Below are 17827 nucleotides of genomic sequence, written 5' to 3'. Positions count from 1 at the left end.
GTCTTCATATGTTACAGATTTATTCACTGCCGCGGGATGCACCTCTCTAGTTCTCTGGCTCCTTGTGCAAGTGTGCTTTTATTGTCTGTATTTGTGGTCCGCTCTGATGCATCTCTGCGTGTCAGGTAAATTCTACTCATCCATGCTCCAGCCTGAAGGTGTTCAAGGCTAGGTTGGATAGGGCCCTGGGCAGCATGACCTCGCATCTTACAGAGCTGTTGGCAACACTACCCTTGGTGGGGGATTAAAACTATGTGATCTTTGAGGTCCTTTCCAACCCAAACCATTCTATAATTTACTCCTTGAAGAGTGCTAGTGAGTATGTGGTGGCACAGAGAGTACAGAGACATCTTGCTTTCAAAATAGAATTCCAATAATACAAAGCAAGCCTATATGTACACTTCACTTATTTCTCTGGCTTTTGTGGAGCGTGGTGGGCAACACTGAAAAGCTCGTTTTTTATTGGAAAGGGCAGTACTCTTACAGTGCATCTACACAAGTGATTTCATGCTGCTGGATGTGATTACTGAGATTGCCCACTCATTAGCCACTTAAACAAGATCTGAGTTATGGTTTATTTCTATTAAAATCAAATAAATGCTTTAACAAGTAAAAAAGGCTGAGATGTTATTGCTTTACAGTTCTCAAAAGAATAAGGTAGGCTGCCTTGCCTACTTCATATGTTGATTTTTTTTTAATGATATATTCTCAAGCCAGAAAATTCTTCAATTAGCTTACCACTGGATCTTTTCTATCCCTGCTGCTGTTATCCTATCACTAAGTTTAGACTCTTGTGACACATCAGTAGTGGCCCAAGCACAGGTTACAACAGTAGCTGTGAAATAGCATATGCACGCAAGGTCATACTCAAAAAGAAATAAAATGATAGGCAGCTCAGCTCTGAAGGAATTCACAGTCTGGAAGGAGGCACCAAACACTTTGTGTTGTTTGTAAGTGCAGAACTGGATTTGTGACCAGCTTGAACTACACAGCTCATAAGGCACGCTCGAGATTCATGTCCTTTGGGAAATTAGATGCATTTCCCTTATGGATGGTACCTTCACCTGTTTGGGGTCCAAAGCATTGAAACCACTCTGGAAAGGGAGAGCCTCCATCCTCATTCAAGCAGATTAGAATTCAGCATGCTTTTGAGTCAGAAGCTGTGCTAAATAGTTACAAGATTCAACTACAGAAGGAATATTTATGCTCAAGTGCCTCTTTTTCCAGAGGGAATTCAAAATTGTATTTCTCAGGTGCAAAATGTTTTCCAGATTCTTTAGCAGTCCTAGGCACGCTGGGTAAAAATTAACTTTACATTCAGAAATAATCTCAACGTTCAGCATCTGTTAAACATGTTAGTGAAACCTAGAAACAAGAAGAGGGCCCACTTCGCTACTCTCCATACAGTGTATGGCATGTTTTTGCACCCCTGCATCTGAAATTTAAGCAGATGTTTCTGATAAGCAGTGGAAAGAAACTAAAAACATTTTTGTTTTGACAGCATTGCAACAACATAGACAATTGCTGGCCCTGCAGGAGGGATTCATTCCTACATCTGCAGTGAGTATTCAGGGAAAGGTCAGGAGCTGTAGGAATGGTGCTCCTGTTGTCTGTGGCCATATGTACTGCTGACTGCTATAAAGCTATGGAGCGGTTACTGAAAGGACTCTGCCTGGATAAAGACTGTTGATGACATCAGGTGTGGGCTAAAAGAAGATTGTTAAGCAAGCAGTGTGAGAATGTCCTGCATGGGTTGCTCAGGACAGTGCCTTATGTATAGACACCCAGGGCAAGGGGTCTCCATGACACTGGATAACAGTTAGCAGTGTGATAAAGAGACTTAGCACTTAGGCTAAATGCAATGTGCTGGTAATTCTGCGTTCAGTATGCAGATTGTGTGAGAATCATAGACATCCTCCTGTTCAGAAAGACCTGGGCAGGTTGGAGAGTTGGGTGGAGATGAACACGGGCAAGTACAGAGTTCTACACCAGCGGAGGAATAGCCACATGCATTAATATAGGCTAGGGGCTGAGAGAGTTGTGCTGGAGAAGAGTTCTGCAGAGAAGGACTTGGGTTTAATGATGGACAGCAGGTCGACCATACGTCAACAGTGTTCTCTTGTGCCCAAGAAGGCCAATGATATCCAGGGATGCATTAAAAGGAGTGTGGCCAGCAGGTCGGGGGAGGTGGTCCTCCTCCTCTACTGTGGCCCTGGTGAGCCCACATCTGGAGCACTGTGTCCAGTTTTAGGCTCTTCAGTTCAAGAAAGATAGGGAACTTCCAGAGAGAGTCCAGCAGAGGACCTCAAAGAAGATTAGGGGCTGATACATTTCCTATACAGTCATTTTTAGTATGGTTTTTGTAAAGCTTTAAGAAAAGTGTTATCAAAAGTATGTGGTGCATTTTAGGTACTGATTTTGACGGATGTAATACTTTCTGTGTGCTGAGTGGTATATTCTTGGCATTGTCCTGGCATCCTAAGGTGTTCACTAATGACATGGTGACCATAATACTTGCAATACTTAGAGAACTGTGGTCAGTAGATGTACTGTGAGCAGTGCAATAAGCCCATGGAACTGCTCACTTGATGTATTGAGCAGAGGGGCTGAATGTATAAGCAATGACCACAGACCAAGGCAATGTCCTGATAGTCTGGTATCACAAACCATGAAGTCTGGATGAAGACCTTTCATCTGTTGACACTCTCATGGGCCATATTTAGATCTGTGTCCATTACACCATTCCTGTCCTTACCAGAAAATCTACTGTAAAACCCAAACAAAGCAGCTGTCTGCCTAAGCCAATATAACCTTATACCTGGCTGGATTCTAATTGGCTGCTCCTTATCTGCTGATTGAAAAGTTCCTGTCACCAAGTTAGCGTTTCAAGTAAGATAAAACAGTCATGAGGCTGCTATGGTGGTGTGCTGGAGAGGAGAAACAACCTTCTCTCCTGCTTTCACCGTAACTTTCTAAAGATGGCTTTCAGCCACCTCCTAATATCTCTCACTACAGCATGGCTTTGTTTACTCAGCACAGAACTGATCCTCATATTTCTCTCTGCCCACAGATAATTCAGGTTTCAGATTAAGAGCCACACAGTTACAAGTTATGCTAAACATAAAGCTTGGCTTGGAAACCTTGCAGTATCTGCCAGGAATTCAGGCATGTTTGTTTGTGCCAGTCTTAAATAAGATGCTCATAATGTTGGAGGGTCTCTTAGTCTGCTGTGGTCTGAGTTTATTTCCAAATCAATAAGAAAAGTGTTTCTTTTTCTACGTTATTTCCCCCTAATGTCAAGAGTGTTACTTCGGTGCACTTATTTTAGCATGGGACCACTTGTTGCCACTCTCAAGGCTAGAGTTCATCAGCTTCTCTTTTATTACGTCGAATTGAGTTGTAATGACCAACATGAAGCACTATCCCCCAGAATTCCCAGTGAGTGCGCACAACACCTTGGGATGAAGTGGACTATGAGCTGCTCACTGAGTCTGCCCCACTTTATAGTACATGCTCATGGAGCAGCTCACCAGATGCTGTCAACTTCCCACTACCAGGGAGGTTGTGTCCTCAGAGACACAACACATGGGAGGATTAGCTGTCCTCCTCTCCCAGCAGCAGTGAGCCAGCCCCTGAGTCACTCCTTGGGCAATAGCAAGGCAGCTCTTTCAAATCTGAGTTTGGATGTGAGCTCTGTCAGACAACTCTGGAAGCAGGACTGCCTTCCATACATCCTCCTGTGTTTTATTGGTAAATTCCACAGTACAGAAAGGAAAATGAATTCACTTCTAAACTGAAGCGGTCTTCTCTAGTGGTTCTCAGTAAGTAAATGGCTGAACAGGGAACAGAAATGAGCTTCCCTGTTCCCAGTTCTGCCCTTTAACTACCTTTCCACTCCAGTATATACCATGTATAATCGAGCCGCCAGAAACGATTTGAGTGCTCATTTACTTAGAAAAGAGGAACTCTAGGCTACAGCCTGATAAAAACTGGGAGCCTTGTGCTTCTCCTGCCATTCAGACCGCTGCCCTTCGGGTTACGGAGGGGACGATCGCAATCCGATAGGGTCAATGTCAGAATCTCCATAACAACTCACAGCCGCTGCCTTTTGTGCGCTGCATGGAGCAGCTCTGGGAGGAGAAGCGCTGAGCAGTCCCCAGCTGCAGTGCCGCTGAGGGGGAGCACACACCGCTCACCGCTGCCTGTACAGCACAGACCCTGCATCCGCCAGCAGGTAAACAAGCAAATTTCTGCTTCTGGGAACAGGTTGTGTTTCAACAAACAACTGTTAGAATTCTGCCTCTCTCTGCAGGGCAGATCTGCGTTAGCTACAGCGCAGAACAGCTTGCCTGTGTGTTCATTACACTGAGCCAAACACAAAACAACACAAGCTGGAAGGAAGTTGTTTTACACTTACCAGCAGCATTGATATTTTCCTCACAGGAGTACCAGATCCCAGTGTGGAAATACCTGAAAAGGAAGCGGTCATCTCCCGTCTCCCAGCTGTAATGAACCACGTTCTGGTTTGTCTCATTGGCAGTCTCATTCCCACTGTAGTTGAGGCAGTTTGTCTTCTTCTCTTTCCCACAGCTCGGCTTGGGGACCCTCTGCGTGCCCTCACACCAGTGGGTCGTGATAAAAGCTGTTGTAGAGAAGAGGAGAGCCATCAGATTCAGACTCACTGCTAGCAGGGCTCTGCATCTTCGATTTGTCTTCATGGTAAATCCGCCCTCCCTCCCCCTCCTGCTGAGAGAAGAAGTCAAAGGTTTTTGTTTTATTTGGGGGGGCGGGGGTGGTGTTTCAAAGCCTCTCACGATTCAGAATCCAGTTTTCCAGGCACCAAAACTCTCAGCTTCTTCCAATCTGCTGTTGTAGCAGCGAAGGAAACGCTGCAGCCAGACTCCCATTCTTCTCTTCACTTGAAATCCTGCCTTCGTACGTTAAAGGAGCAGCTGCAGGCGCAGGAGTGCGGCCGTCCTCTGGCAGGCGGTGAGAGGATCAGAGAGGGTCTGTCTCACCAAGAGCACCAAGAGCAAGTCAACATCTGCTCGGGTACCACACATGATCCCCAGGGGCTCTGCAGCTTCCTCTGCTGGGAGACACCTGCAGGCTGCAGGACTCGCTGATCTCTCCCAGCACGGAGAGGCAGGGGATGCTCGGCAGGAGCCGGGCGGTGGGGACAGCTGCTGTGCCACCGCGCTCCTGAGCAGCCCTCGGAGACGACTGCATCATGCTGACGGCTGAGCGGGCCGGGGCAGAGTCACACCTTCCTCCCCTAAGGGATCGCTCAGTGTGGCTGCGAAAGGCGTTGGTCGTGTAGGGATGTGACCGAGAGAAGGAGGGATGGAGTAACGCTTCAGCTTTTCTATTCCGGGCTCACGAAGAACAAACTGAAGGGCTGATTTTGCTATCGGTGCCACAGTGTAATCTCTGTCTGCAAGGGTTTGCGCTGGAGGTCAGCAAAGCCACGGAGGAATTCAAATTTGCAAGTGTGTATGAAGTAGAACTGACATCTGTCACAATACCAGTGTGAAGTGGGTCTGTAGGACACTGCTGGTTTGTGTGCAGTGAGGGGATGGTGCTGGCAGCACGGTCTGTATGCAAGGCTGCTGTGTGCACAGGGTACAGACCGTGTACCCAAGCACTGAGGTCAGCAGCATTTGTCATCAGATGAGCACTATTTTCTGTGGTAAGGAGGCTGCATTTGCTTGTTGGGCTTTGGACTGAATGCCCGATCCTTCCTTCCACCCTGCAAGGACCCTGGGGCCTCCTGCAGCCCCTCAGAGCGGTCTGAGCAGAGGGAACAAAGTGAGCCCCGGAAACAGCCACACAGGGTCACAGAAACAGAGGGGCCACCTCACACCCTGTGCTCTGCTAAACCTGCACACTGACCGACACGAAAGCTCACCCCGTGCCTCACTGCCCACAGCTGTGCAATATGGTGGTACTTCTCCAGCTCCTCCAAGAAGGGAAGAGCTGCTGGAGCTCCTCCTGAGCACAGCAGGATAAAGGGCCCCAGCCCTGCCTCCCTCACATCCAGCTCTGGGACTCTGTTATGCTCCTTGCTGGTGTCTGGCCTGCACGCCGGCTTCCATATATCTGTGAGATTTTCCACCATTAATACAGAATCCCTTGGCTTTAGCCCTGTTCTTTTAAAAATAATTTAGGAAGTCCATAAAAGATGCTGCTCTGCGAAACTGTTATGACGTCAAATTTGCAAAGGTAGTGCTTGGTAGAGCAAATAATTCCCTGCCTTAGGGCGCTTCATTTTGCCCTCTCTTGCCACCCTCTCATCTACAACTGCCTCTCAGCACCAGATTATTATTATTTTTTCCAGTGGCCTGTGCTGGAGGAGTGCTTTTGTGCAGCCCTATCGTGCAGCAGAAATTCTGGGCCCCCCACTGCAAGGAAGACATCGATGCCCTAGAGTGAGTCCAGAGAGAGGCAGTGGAGCTGTGAGAGTCCTGGAGCACAGTGTGATGGGGAACAGTTGAGGGAATGGGATGGTTTCATCTGCAGGGGGCTCAGGGAGACCTAAGCTCCCTCCAGCTCCTGAAAGGAGGCTGTGGTGAGCCTGTGCTCCTGGGTAACTGCGACAGGATGAGAGGTGATGGCCTTAAGTTGTGCCAGGGGAGGTTCAGGTTGGATATCAGGAAAATTTCTTCTCAGAAAAAGTGGTAATGCTTTGGAACTGGCTGCCCTGTGAGGTGGTGGAGTCATCATCCCTGGAGGTGTTCAAGAAGAGAGTAAGCGTGGCACGGAGGGACATGGTGGGGTGGGGTTGATCTTGGTGGTCTTCTCCAACCGTATGATTGTATGATAACTGCACTGTGCCCCTCCAGGCCTTTGTTATCACAAAGACAAATAATCAATGTTGTTTTTTTTTTTGTTTGTTTTAATTGCACGTCAGAAATTTCAGGTGATGGTTATTTAGATGACCACAGGATTATTACTTCAGTTATTTTTGTATTGCAGGGCATGTCATTTAGCAATGGAATTAGATGTTCCCATGTTCTAAGGCATACCAGCTGCTTGGAGAAATAAAGACTGTACTTTAAACTTCGACAGCACGCCTTCATAGGATAGCTAGTGCTCTGCAGGATTATTTTTCAAGTCGTTGTCTGCACCTGACTCATCACACTTTTCCAAGTGTGAACACAGGTCTTTACAGACCTTTTCTCACCAATCTCCTCTGTCTGCTGCTCTATCCTTGTGTTTTTCTGATCCCAGCATCAACTTTCGGATGCTGTTTCTTCTCTCAGGGTGCTAGGCATCCAATAGTTAGATTTACTGTGGTAACTTTGTTCTAAATACTTTCAAGGTTTTGTTTTTACTCCTTATCCTAACAGCTATTCCTGTTCTTCTCTTTATTCTTGTTTTTGGGCAGACAGGTCTGTTGAGAACAAGCATAAAGGACAGTGTGAAAAAAAAAGGAAAGCAAAATAAAGTTCATAAGTTCATAAGTTCATAAGGTTGGAAAGGACCTATAAGATCATCTAGTCCAACCATCCTCCTATCACTATCTCTACCCAACTACTAAATTAAGTCCTTTAGCACCTCATCTAAACGCTTCTTGAACAGCGCTAGGGATGGTGCCTCAACCACCTCCCTAGGCAGGCCATTCCAGTGCCTGACCACTCTTTCAGAAAAGAAATGCTTCCTCAGGTCTAATCTAAATCTTCCCTGGCGCAACTTGTGGCCATTCCCTCTCGTCCTGTCATTACTTGTCAGGGAGAAGAGGCCTACCCCCTCCTCACCACAACCCCCCTTCAGGAAGTGGTAGAGTGCAATAAGGTCTCCTCTGAGCCTCCTCTTCTCCAGACTAAACAATCCCAGCTCCCTCAGCCGCTCCTCATAAGACTTGTGCTCCAGAAAGAAGAGGTTTCGTTTCTTTTGTGATTTTTGCTACAGAGCTTTTAAAGCCTTGAGAACTTAAAGTATTCAGCACAGAGTAAAGCATGCTCCAAGTCAGGGAATCTTCTCATGTGATTTTTCTGTTTCCTAGCAGAAGTCAGAAGTCAGTTCCCTGCTAATTGTTAGGCTCCACTGGCTATGGATGTCAGCATCACTTAAAAAAGGGGAAAACAGTCTCTGCTATAGTCATGCTGTAAAGCTCAAATGATTCCTCTTTATATAATCTCTGTTTATCAGATCTGGTGTGTATAAAAATGGAAAGGTCATACATATGTTACAGAAAGCAGTTCAGATGCCTGGATTAAATTGTATTTATGTGGTATTATCTTGCATAGTAAAGCAGAAGGGTTTGAATGCTATGGAGAAGTAGTTTTCGTACTGTGGCAACAAGAACTTTAAAAATCCATTTTGCAGCAATAGCTCTTATCAGATGTTGTGAGAAGATCTACCTTTGTGAGTTATAGGTATCCTCTTTTTGCTTCACTATTCCTTACAGAATCAGTGCAAATTGTTATTGCTCAGTATTTTCTTGAGCACAGAAAGAATTTCCCGGATAACTTAAATTAATTATAGTGTTTGCACAGGAAATCTTTCAGTGAGGGTTTGTTTTTCACTAGCTGAAAACGAAAGAAACATTCAATAAAATGAGAGGACTTTTGGGCCCCTAATGAAGCGGGGGCTTGATGTGCTTACTTTAGTCATTTCTTTGTACCAGCACTGTCAACTGCATGGGATTATATGCTATTTTAAAATTAACAGTTTAAAAAAGCTATAGATTTTCATCAAATTCTCATTTCTTACAGATCCGTCCTCCTGAGCTTTCTTATGTGTTTGTAAATGTCTTTTTCAGCAGCCACTGGACTGTGTTTTTCTGTTCTTTCCACCTTGGGATGGAGCCCTCCTAGTAGCTGATCTTCTCTTTTTCTCAGGGTCAAATTCTCCTTTTCTAGTCAGGATTTTCTTTCTTCAGCCTCAATATCAGCATAACTCATCTTTTTCTTGCTCTTTTAATGTGGTAAAAAGTGTTATCTCGGTTTTTAGTTCAACTTTTGACTTTTCACTAAAGATGTGTCTCTCATGCACTTTGGGGGATTGACTCAAGCCCAACAAGGCTGCTCAGGAACTCTTTCTTGACCTGACCAACTGAAAAAATCCTTTCTGACAGTACTGTAGCAAAAACCTTCAGCAGTCTTGACAGAAAGGTCTCATAAAAAAAAAAACAAACAGCATAATCAACAGTTTTTTTTTTTTCTCACTACAATTACCTTGATCCAGTATCACTGGTCAGTAGGTAAGACATACCTAAGTACCAGTTTCAGAGTGACTGCTTTGGATATTTTAACCAGTTTTGACCATAACTCATCCTTTCTTGGTCACCAAAAGACTAGACCTGAAGGCACTCTTTCTCCTGAAAAAATGGTGAGAAGAGGACCATAGTCATTTGGGATGTCTTGGCAATGTTTTCTCCAGAGATTTCCTTGAGGTCAGAGAGTAGATGATACTCCCAATCCTCTTTCATTGGCGGATATGTTCACACGGTAGCACACTCTGCCATTTCATAATGTGCCTCTGCTTGCGATTCAGGTTTTTAAGAGGTAGACTATGTACAGAGACATCAGCACACAATGACACAGTAATGCAAACCATGCTGCATTTGGTTGAACAGGACAGGTCTACCAGCAGCTGTGCAAGAGTCAGGGCAGCCAGACACCACGTAGGAGCATGCTGGAAAATAGGAGGGCTGCAGCTTCTGTATTCCCCAGAGCAGGCGGCTTTCACATTACTGAGCAATTTGGCAGAAAACAAGCTGGGCAGCCTCAGGTTGTGGTTTTGCAGGTGGCACAAGAGGAGCTACAACAAAGCAGTGTCGGTGCAGCTGTAGTGATGATCTGTTCCAAGTGCTTTTGTTGTGGCGCTGAGTAGAACTGAAAGTCGATGCCAACAGTTGACTCATAAAAAGGGACTGGACATGGCTGGGTTTGGGTTGGAGCTGTGACCAGGGTGAAATCCTCCAAACCAGTACAGTGAAAAGATGCACTCCCGCTCTATATCAAACTGGGCAATTTTATATCCTTCTGTTTCTTGTGTTGTGCCTTTTGTTAAATTAATTTATATTTATTTTGTTCTCATACTTACTGGGTAGAATCTTCATTCAAATATGCTCTTTCAAAACCCAGACATCTGATTTCTACATTCGTAAAAAGTTTGTATGTTCATATATCTCTGTGTATTTGGAAGTGCCTAAAACACCAATGATCATCGAATCATAGAATGGCTTAGATTGGAGAAGACCTTAAAGATCAAGTTCTAACACATGGGCAGGGTTGTCAGCCACTAGATCAGGCTGCCCAGGATTTTACCCATCCTGGCCTTGAATGCATCTGGAAATGGGGCATCCACGACCTCTCTGAGTAACCTGTTCCAGTACCTTATCTGTCTTGAGTAAAAAATTTCTTCCTACCATCTCACCTAAATATCCCCTCTTTTAGTGTAAAGCCCAGTGTGTACTCATATCTGGGATGGCCTTGACCCAAGCGCAGCATCTTGCATTTGGCCTTGTTAAACCTCATAAGATTCTCTTGTGCCCACTTTTTGAGTATTTCCGGGTCCCTCTGGTTGGCTTCCCTTCCTTCTGTTGCAGCAACTCTATCACTAAGCTTAGTGTTATCAGCAAACTTACTGAGGGAAACTCAGAAAAACTCAAAAACTCTCTATGTCATTGATAAAGTTGTTGAAGAGCACCAGTCCCAGGATGGACCAACTTCTTCTGTATATGTTTATAGATATTTCTGATGATGCTTTGCCTGGTATCACAAAGAACTTTCTGGAAGCCGTTTTAGTGCTTGTAAGGAGCTGTAGTAGAATGTGATTTAGCAATGAAGTTTAAAAAGGGGTCATCAGGCCAATTTATTTGAATGAGATTGGTGTTTGAAACACATCAGCAGTAGTGAGCTGCTGCTGGTTACTGTGCCCTGTGAGGAAGGGAATATGCTGAAACACATGCATCTTCCTAGCTACTCCACTGTACTGCTGTGCTTCTGCTGATGAGGGGAATGGTTTTATGAATGTGCACTAGTAATGAATCCATGGAGGTGTGCAAACCAACTTTGTTCTACCAGCTCTTGTAGTGAAAGAAAATGGATGACAGAAAGTGTTTTTGACTGAAGCCAAATGCTTGTTTTGATTTGGAAGTGATTTAGTTGTGGCCCATATGATAGAACACAAAGTCACCATCAGCTCACAATTCAGACAGAATATGAAGGGCTATTCCAAACCAATGGATTGAGAGCCCTGAGGCTGTGGTCATGATCCCAGGTAGTGGTGCTGGCACAGGGACAAGTGGAAGCTGGGTAGTCATCCTGAAGCTAAGTGCTAAGCTTGGCAGCCGCAGGAAGGCAGGACAGTCAGGCTGGATGTAGAAGCTGAAGCTGATTTTTGCAAAATCCTGCATGCAGTTTACACTGAGACAGAGGCTGTAGAACATAACAAATTTACTCATACAGCAAGCTGATTTTAAATGTTTCAGTGCCAAATCTCAATTTGAGCAGAAGCCTTTTCCTCTGGGAAGACACAGGAAGGTAAAGCAACGAAAGGAAAAACCAAGAGATTGGTAGTAAATGCAGAACAGAGGGGAAGAAAGGTATGTCTTTGTGGAAGAGATGTGTAGTTGCATAACTGTTCCAAGTGGAAGGGAATAGGTCAATGGGAGGATGACAGACTGATGCACAGAAAGCTTGTGCCTGGCAGACAACAATATTTCACAGTGCTTTGGAAGAAAAACAAATGGCTGTGCAGTAGTGGCTATGAAAATACCAAATTGCCCAGACATGAGAAGCTGAGAAGGCTTGGGTGAGGCCATTCCAACAGCACACGCAGTGATGGTGAGAGACATATGCTGGAATAGTTTAGTTTGGTACCGTATTGGAAATAGCATCAAACTCAGTGATACGATGAGAACAATGTGGAAATTAACAATGAAGTTGTACCAGGTGGCAGGAGAGAGTCAGGACCAGAACTTGGCAAAGAGAGAGAAGGACATTAGCCATCCGTCTGCCTGGGTAGCAGCAGGAGGGATGAGATATATGAGCAACCTGGAGGACAAACAGGATGCTATTTAAAAGAATGAAAGCACAGCAGATAAGGGTTATCTGTCTAAAAAGCAGGAGGTAGGTTTGAAGACCACAATATGAGGAAAAACTATACAGATTAAGGAGGTTTGTATCAAAGGCCACTCTCCCAGGACTATATGAACTCTGACCTCAGCAGGGGTGCAAAACAAAAGAGCAATCGTTCAGAAGAAAAATGTAATAGATCTTCTGGGAGCCTGAAGGGAATGAAGCTTGCAGGAGGGAAAAAGCTCAGCAGAAGCAGAAGGGCTGTCTGTACAGCTTGGGATCCTGTGGTAGTATCTGCAGGCTCACAGTTGATCCCGAATAAGTTATTTCTAACCTCTTCCTACATTGAGTTTTGTATCAGGAGAAGTCATTTCCATTCTGTTTCCTGGGATGTCTGAAGTAAGGTACAGGCTGCCTGTCTGCTTGGCCTCGAAGGCCACGTGCATCTTTGAGGAGATCCCCACTTTCTCCACAGTGTGCTCTACTCGGAGGCTCCATGTTGTTTGGGTTTCACAGAAGTCTATTATTCCACATTTGTTAATGTAACTCCCATAAAACAAAACAGACTGCATGATTTGATATAGATGTAAGAACGTTCAATTAAATTAGCTCTGCCAAAAGTGAATTGCAGAATATTTTTAATTGGAATGGATCTCTAGAGGTCACTTAATCCAACCCTAAGCTCCATGCTTACGTGGAGTTTACTAAATATAGCTTTCCCATAGCAAAACTACTGGGCTTTGATAAGTTCAATATTACAGCCAAAATATGCAAGGGAGCTTCTGTCCAGATTTAAGGAGTCACTTTCTTTTCCACTGAGAGGACATGAAGGTGAGTGTGTTGCTGAGAGGTTCTGCAGCTTGTATTTTTGAACATTTCCAGGTCCAGAATGAATAAAGCCCTGAGCAGCTTGCAGTGATGGCAGCTGGCCCTGCTATGAGCAGGAGGTTGGATTAAAGACCTTCTAAGTTCTGTCACAGCCTCAAATCTCCTGGGATCACATGAGGAGCTGTGCACCACAGCTCATATTCAAATCTCCCACCCACATGCTGTAACTCCAGACTGAATACTAACCAGGTTGTGTAATTTATTAATTTTCTTCCTAATAAACAAACAATCCAAGCACACCCACTTGTGAAACGTAACTCTGTCTTTTCAGGCATACAGATTCAGCATAGAAACATTAATAAGATCCTTCACAGCACACAAAGTTGTTAGAGGCTCAGTGTCTGCTATTAAATATGTTAATGACCAAAGGAGAATGTTTTCTGTTGGTGAGAATAGTCACCTTACCAACAGACACAGACAAAATAGAGATGTTTAATTCCTTCTTTGCCTCTGTCTTCGTTACCTGTGATGGGTTCTGGGACCCTAGGTGCTCTGAGTTAGAGGATGGTGACTGCAGTAACTCTAAACTCCCAGTCAGCTCTATACTTGTGTGGGATTTGCTGCTCCACATGGGTACGTGTAAGTCCATGGAGCCTGATGGGATTTGTTTCAGGGTACCCAGAACTGGCTGATGTTGTTGTGAGATCTCTCTCAATTATTGTTATTGGAGAAAGGGTCTTCACTGAGAGACTGGGCATGGGACAGGCTCCCCGGAGAGCTGGCCATGGCACTGAGCTTGCTGGAATCCAAAAGTGCCTAGACAATGCTCTCAGTCATACTGTCTGATTTTAGGATGGTCCTGTGTGCAGCCAGGAGTTGGACTTGACAATCCTGATAAGTCCCTCCCAACTTGGGATACTGTATGATTCTGTTGCTCCCTCTCCTCTGAGAGCTGTGTGGTAAGACGACCATCTGTTGGCCCTGTAGACTACTTGGCAAGCATCCCATTTCTAATGTAATTGGAAAAGGATTTATTATTAGTTCAGATGTTTTTAAGAAGCTGAATCTCCAATTCTTTTTGTCTTGATTCATTGTGTATTTACTTTTTAATCAGACAAACTGTGATCCCTCCTTTTTTTCTCACTTGGACATGACTTAAGGTTTTTGAAGGGCACCTTGTTGCTTGCATCATCTTCCCTCACCTTCCTATTTCACCACACCAAGTTTCCCCTGTTCTTACTGAGGTTTTCTTTTCTGACAGGTAGAATACATTTTCTTCAACTCTCCGTGCCTTTAAAAAGGCCTCTTTTTAATGAAGATTTTCTTTTTGTTTTTCCCTTCCCTTTTTTTTTTTAAATAAACTGCCTAAATTTCCTGCAATACCATTGCTTGAAGTCAACAATATTTTGTTTTGTCTTATTTCTAACATGGATGTTGAGACTGGTTTTGCCTGGTCAGAATGCCTTGCCATCCCATTAGAAGAGTCTGGTGGTTGCAATGTCATAGACCCGAGGCCAACCCCTGGTGAACGATCTGTGAGTTAATCCCCAACTGGTCAGTCAGGGCAGTTCTCTCTACTCCATTTTCTAATGAAATCAAAGGATATTGTAGGGATGTGTGGCTTAGGGGGAAAGAAAAAGTAAAATGCTGTTTATGTCCCAAGGGAAAATGAGGACTTGACCTTGCTTGTAAAGGAGGCTGAGGACCCCTGGAGTCAGTAGGTCACGGGCTCATGTCCAAGGCCAGTTCTGATGTGGTGCACTGATCTATCCTGCGATCAGACTGCTGTGAGAGAACTGTGAGGCTTATTACCGTTCTCCCTCCTGCTGGGAATTGTTTCAGCTCATGTCTTGTTTGTTGCCATTAATTATTGCATGTGTCTGGCCCCAGCCATGGGGGCCCACTCCTCTCTTTCTTTGCAGAGATTAGAGAGGTCAGTGCCTTGCTGGGAGGTGTCCCCCCCCTTCCCATAGCCACTTTGCAGAGCTGAGTGCTGTCACTCTCCTTCTGGCTCCACACTAAGGAAACACAAAACAGTTGTGTTAGCAGGGGGAGGCACTGGGGGGGCTCTGGGGTGAGCCCAGCACCTCGCTGCTTGGTGCAGAGTTGGCCGTTAGCACTGTTAAGCACAGATCTGCTGCAAACTTCAGGCTGGTGGGTTCCTAATTCCTCTACGTTATTCCAGTGGTCAGGAGGTGTCAAGCCAGTGCAAGCTCCCTGTCTGACCTTGCTCTGGGACTAGCATGTGTAGGGATGAGCAGGATGCCTGCCTGCTGGTCTGTGTGTGGGAGCACGTCCTTGGCTGTATGTGTAGGTCTGTGATTGTCAGTGAATCAGGAGCATGAACTCTCCAGAGTGGCCGTTTCTGAGTAAAGAGCTGATTTATGCCCATACAATGAAGGAAACCAAGTTAGAGCTCTGTGTGTGGTATTTGTTTGGACAATTTCACTTAACCTTGCCATCTTGGAAGTCCATTTATACTCTGATTTAGAGATTTCTGAATGTTTTTATAGCTCAGTTTATTGAGAAGCCCACAGCAGGTCTGAACTGAGCTATTTTCTGTTTCTGCAGTTGTGTGCTGATAACAAAAGGCTTTTCTATGTAAGTCTTTAAATAATAAACATCTTTATGTGCAGGGTTTTAAGTAGTTTTGATCTTTGTAGCACTTCATTTGCAGTATATCACCTTTGCAAGAAATTGAAATCAATTTCTTTCAATTTAGTTCTGAAAAAGTGATCTTGGTTTCTCTTTGATGTTTTTAAAGAAAAAATAGAACTTTAAAACGGACAAAATCAGTGCAGTTGTGCAGAAGATATTAAAAGTGAGAATTTATTAATTTAAAGATGTCTTGGAGAGTGAGATGCTGAATTGTTTATTAACATCAGCAGCCTTTAAAGACAGCCAACAGTAATGTGCTTCTAAGGAAATGCACTTAGAGGAAAAATTAGACTGTATTCCAGCCAGTCAGTGTTATGGAACAGGTAATTGAATTTCTTGCCTTCGTGTTGAGTAATATCACGTAACCCTTTTGAAAAGTCCATGTAACCAACACTTGATGCTGATCTGTGCTCCTCAGACTGGATGGCTTTTCTCTGAGAAATGGTCGGATTGCCATTTCTTTTCTGCTCTTATGAAGCCTGCAGGACAGGGTGGCACTGAGGGACTGCATCCCACAGGTTACACACAGCTTGAGAACCACGTGCACTGACAAGGCGACGTGAGTTTGTACTTTATTTCCCTGTGGCACTTTGTGAGGAAAGTAACAGAGAAATTTGTACTTAGGGAAGAAATGGAGTCGCTTACCACCGCCCCGGTGGAAATGAACAGAGCAAAGTTCATCACGGCTTTTTGCTGCGGTTACTTGTCTGATCCTGTCTTTGAAATGTGGCATTACAGTCGTGGGAGCAAAATCAGTTATCAAAGGCAGCCGTTGCCATGACTGCTAAGGCACGGTTAACTCTTTCAGTGCATGGAAATGAACGGAAGGAGCGACTGACGCAGCTCCCTCACCCGATGCCGCTGTGTTCCTGCATACAGGGAAGGCGAAACAATCGCTATTGTTCTGTCCCCTAATTTTCCGGCTTAGCAAAATGCTGCGTGTGCTTCAAAGCTGGAAACTTTCCAGGCTCTTTCAGTCAGCATCTCAGATCTGGTTTCACGTCTCTGCAGACACAAACAGGAATATCCTGATGTAAATGGAGCACAGTCTTGCTAAGATGGCAGCAACACATAAACAATCCCCTTCTGCCTCTCTGCTGTCAGATTTGTTTTTTCCAGATGTGTCTTTTAAAACTGCTTGGGCGTTTTTGTGCAATTGTTCAACCACTTTACTGGCAGTGAGGAAGGTGATAAAATCTGTGATAAGAAATATATGTACTGTGCTTAATATGCTGCTAAAAAGTACACATTGAAATAATTTTCAAAAGCCATTCCTGTTCAAATTAACAAAGCCTTTTCCTGCTTTTCTCTGTTCCCTGTGCTGTAATGCATAGTGTTGGACGGGGAAGAGATGGGAGAACTGCTGGGGCTTTTCAGGTAATAGCTGTGGGCTGGACAAGCAACAGGGCGATTTCCCTTATGGGAACACCCCTGTAGGGGCACGAGGAAACTAAGATGCTGAACTCATCCAAACCCATGCCGATAGAATCAGGACAGATGTGAAGCAGGGGAGCTCACTAAGCCAGCTTTGCCACCAAGGTCACTGACTGTAAGAGGGATCTGTTTGATGAAGAGCCCATACCAGCTATGTGCTGACTTCTCTCTTCGGCCATCGCTCCCCAGGTCATCCAGATGCAGCTCCAGCCTGGCTCGGGCAGCAGGGACTTACTGGAACGGCTGTCTGCAGCTGCTGGTCTGTGTGTGCTTGCAACTCAGCATTTCCCAATTAGTGATAACCCCCGAGCATCGACCCTGAGCCGGTGCTCAGGCTTGTACCGATTTTCTTGCTCTCCGTTCTGCTCCAAACCCATCAGTGCCAACCCCACGGTTGCTGAACTCGTGACTAGGTTGTTGCGCTGTCCTTACAGGAGCTGACAGTAAGGAAGGGAGCGAGGTGCCAGCCGCGCTGCTCGGGGGATGCTGCCTCGGCTCCGCGCTCAGCTCGGCTGTTTCCGCGGTGCTTTGCTGCCGCTTGGTGGCCCCGGCAGACCTTGCAGGAATGGAAATGGTGCGTTCTGTTAGGAAAAGCTCTCCCACGTTTCATTAGTTCCGCCGGTAGTTTCAAGAAAAGCCTTGTAGATCAAAGTCTCCCCATGCCCTCCCAGCATAAGCAGGTGTGAAATGCCTTATCCTCGCAGCGACAGCCGTCATTGCGGCATATGCAAAATAACTATTTCTATTGAGCAGGACGTTTTCTTCTTCTTTTTAGACTCCCTTCCTTAGGTTGGAAATGATAACAAGCTATTTAGAACAGAACGGTGTCATCGGGTCTGAAATAGGCAGTGACATGGTAATGCTGGATGTTTGATACA

General features: G+C 45.1%; 1 protein-coding gene across 1 annotated transcript in view; it reads right to left on the bottom strand.

Annotated features, from left to right (window-relative positions):
- Positions 1–4718, bottom strand: part of GSG1L (GSG1 like) — a 45127-nt gene extending 40409 nt beyond the window's left edge. The window contains exon 1 of the mRNA XM_065733007.1: positions 4418–4718. Coding sequence (XP_065589079.1) covers positions 4418–4718 — 301 coding nt within the window. The remainder of the gene's footprint in view (positions 1–4417) is intronic.
- Positions 4719–17827: the final 13109 nt, after the last annotated feature.

The sequence above is a fragment of the Cyrtonyx montezumae genome, unplaced genomic scaffold (assembly GCF_038088225.1).
Source record: "Cyrtonyx montezumae isolate F1298 unplaced genomic scaffold, pur_monq_1.0 scaffold_16, whole genome shotgun sequence".
NCBI classification, from domain to species: domain Eukaryota; kingdom Metazoa; phylum Chordata; class Aves; order Galliformes; family Odontophoridae; genus Cyrtonyx; species Cyrtonyx montezumae.
This window is presented reverse-complemented; position numbering and strand designations above follow the sequence as displayed.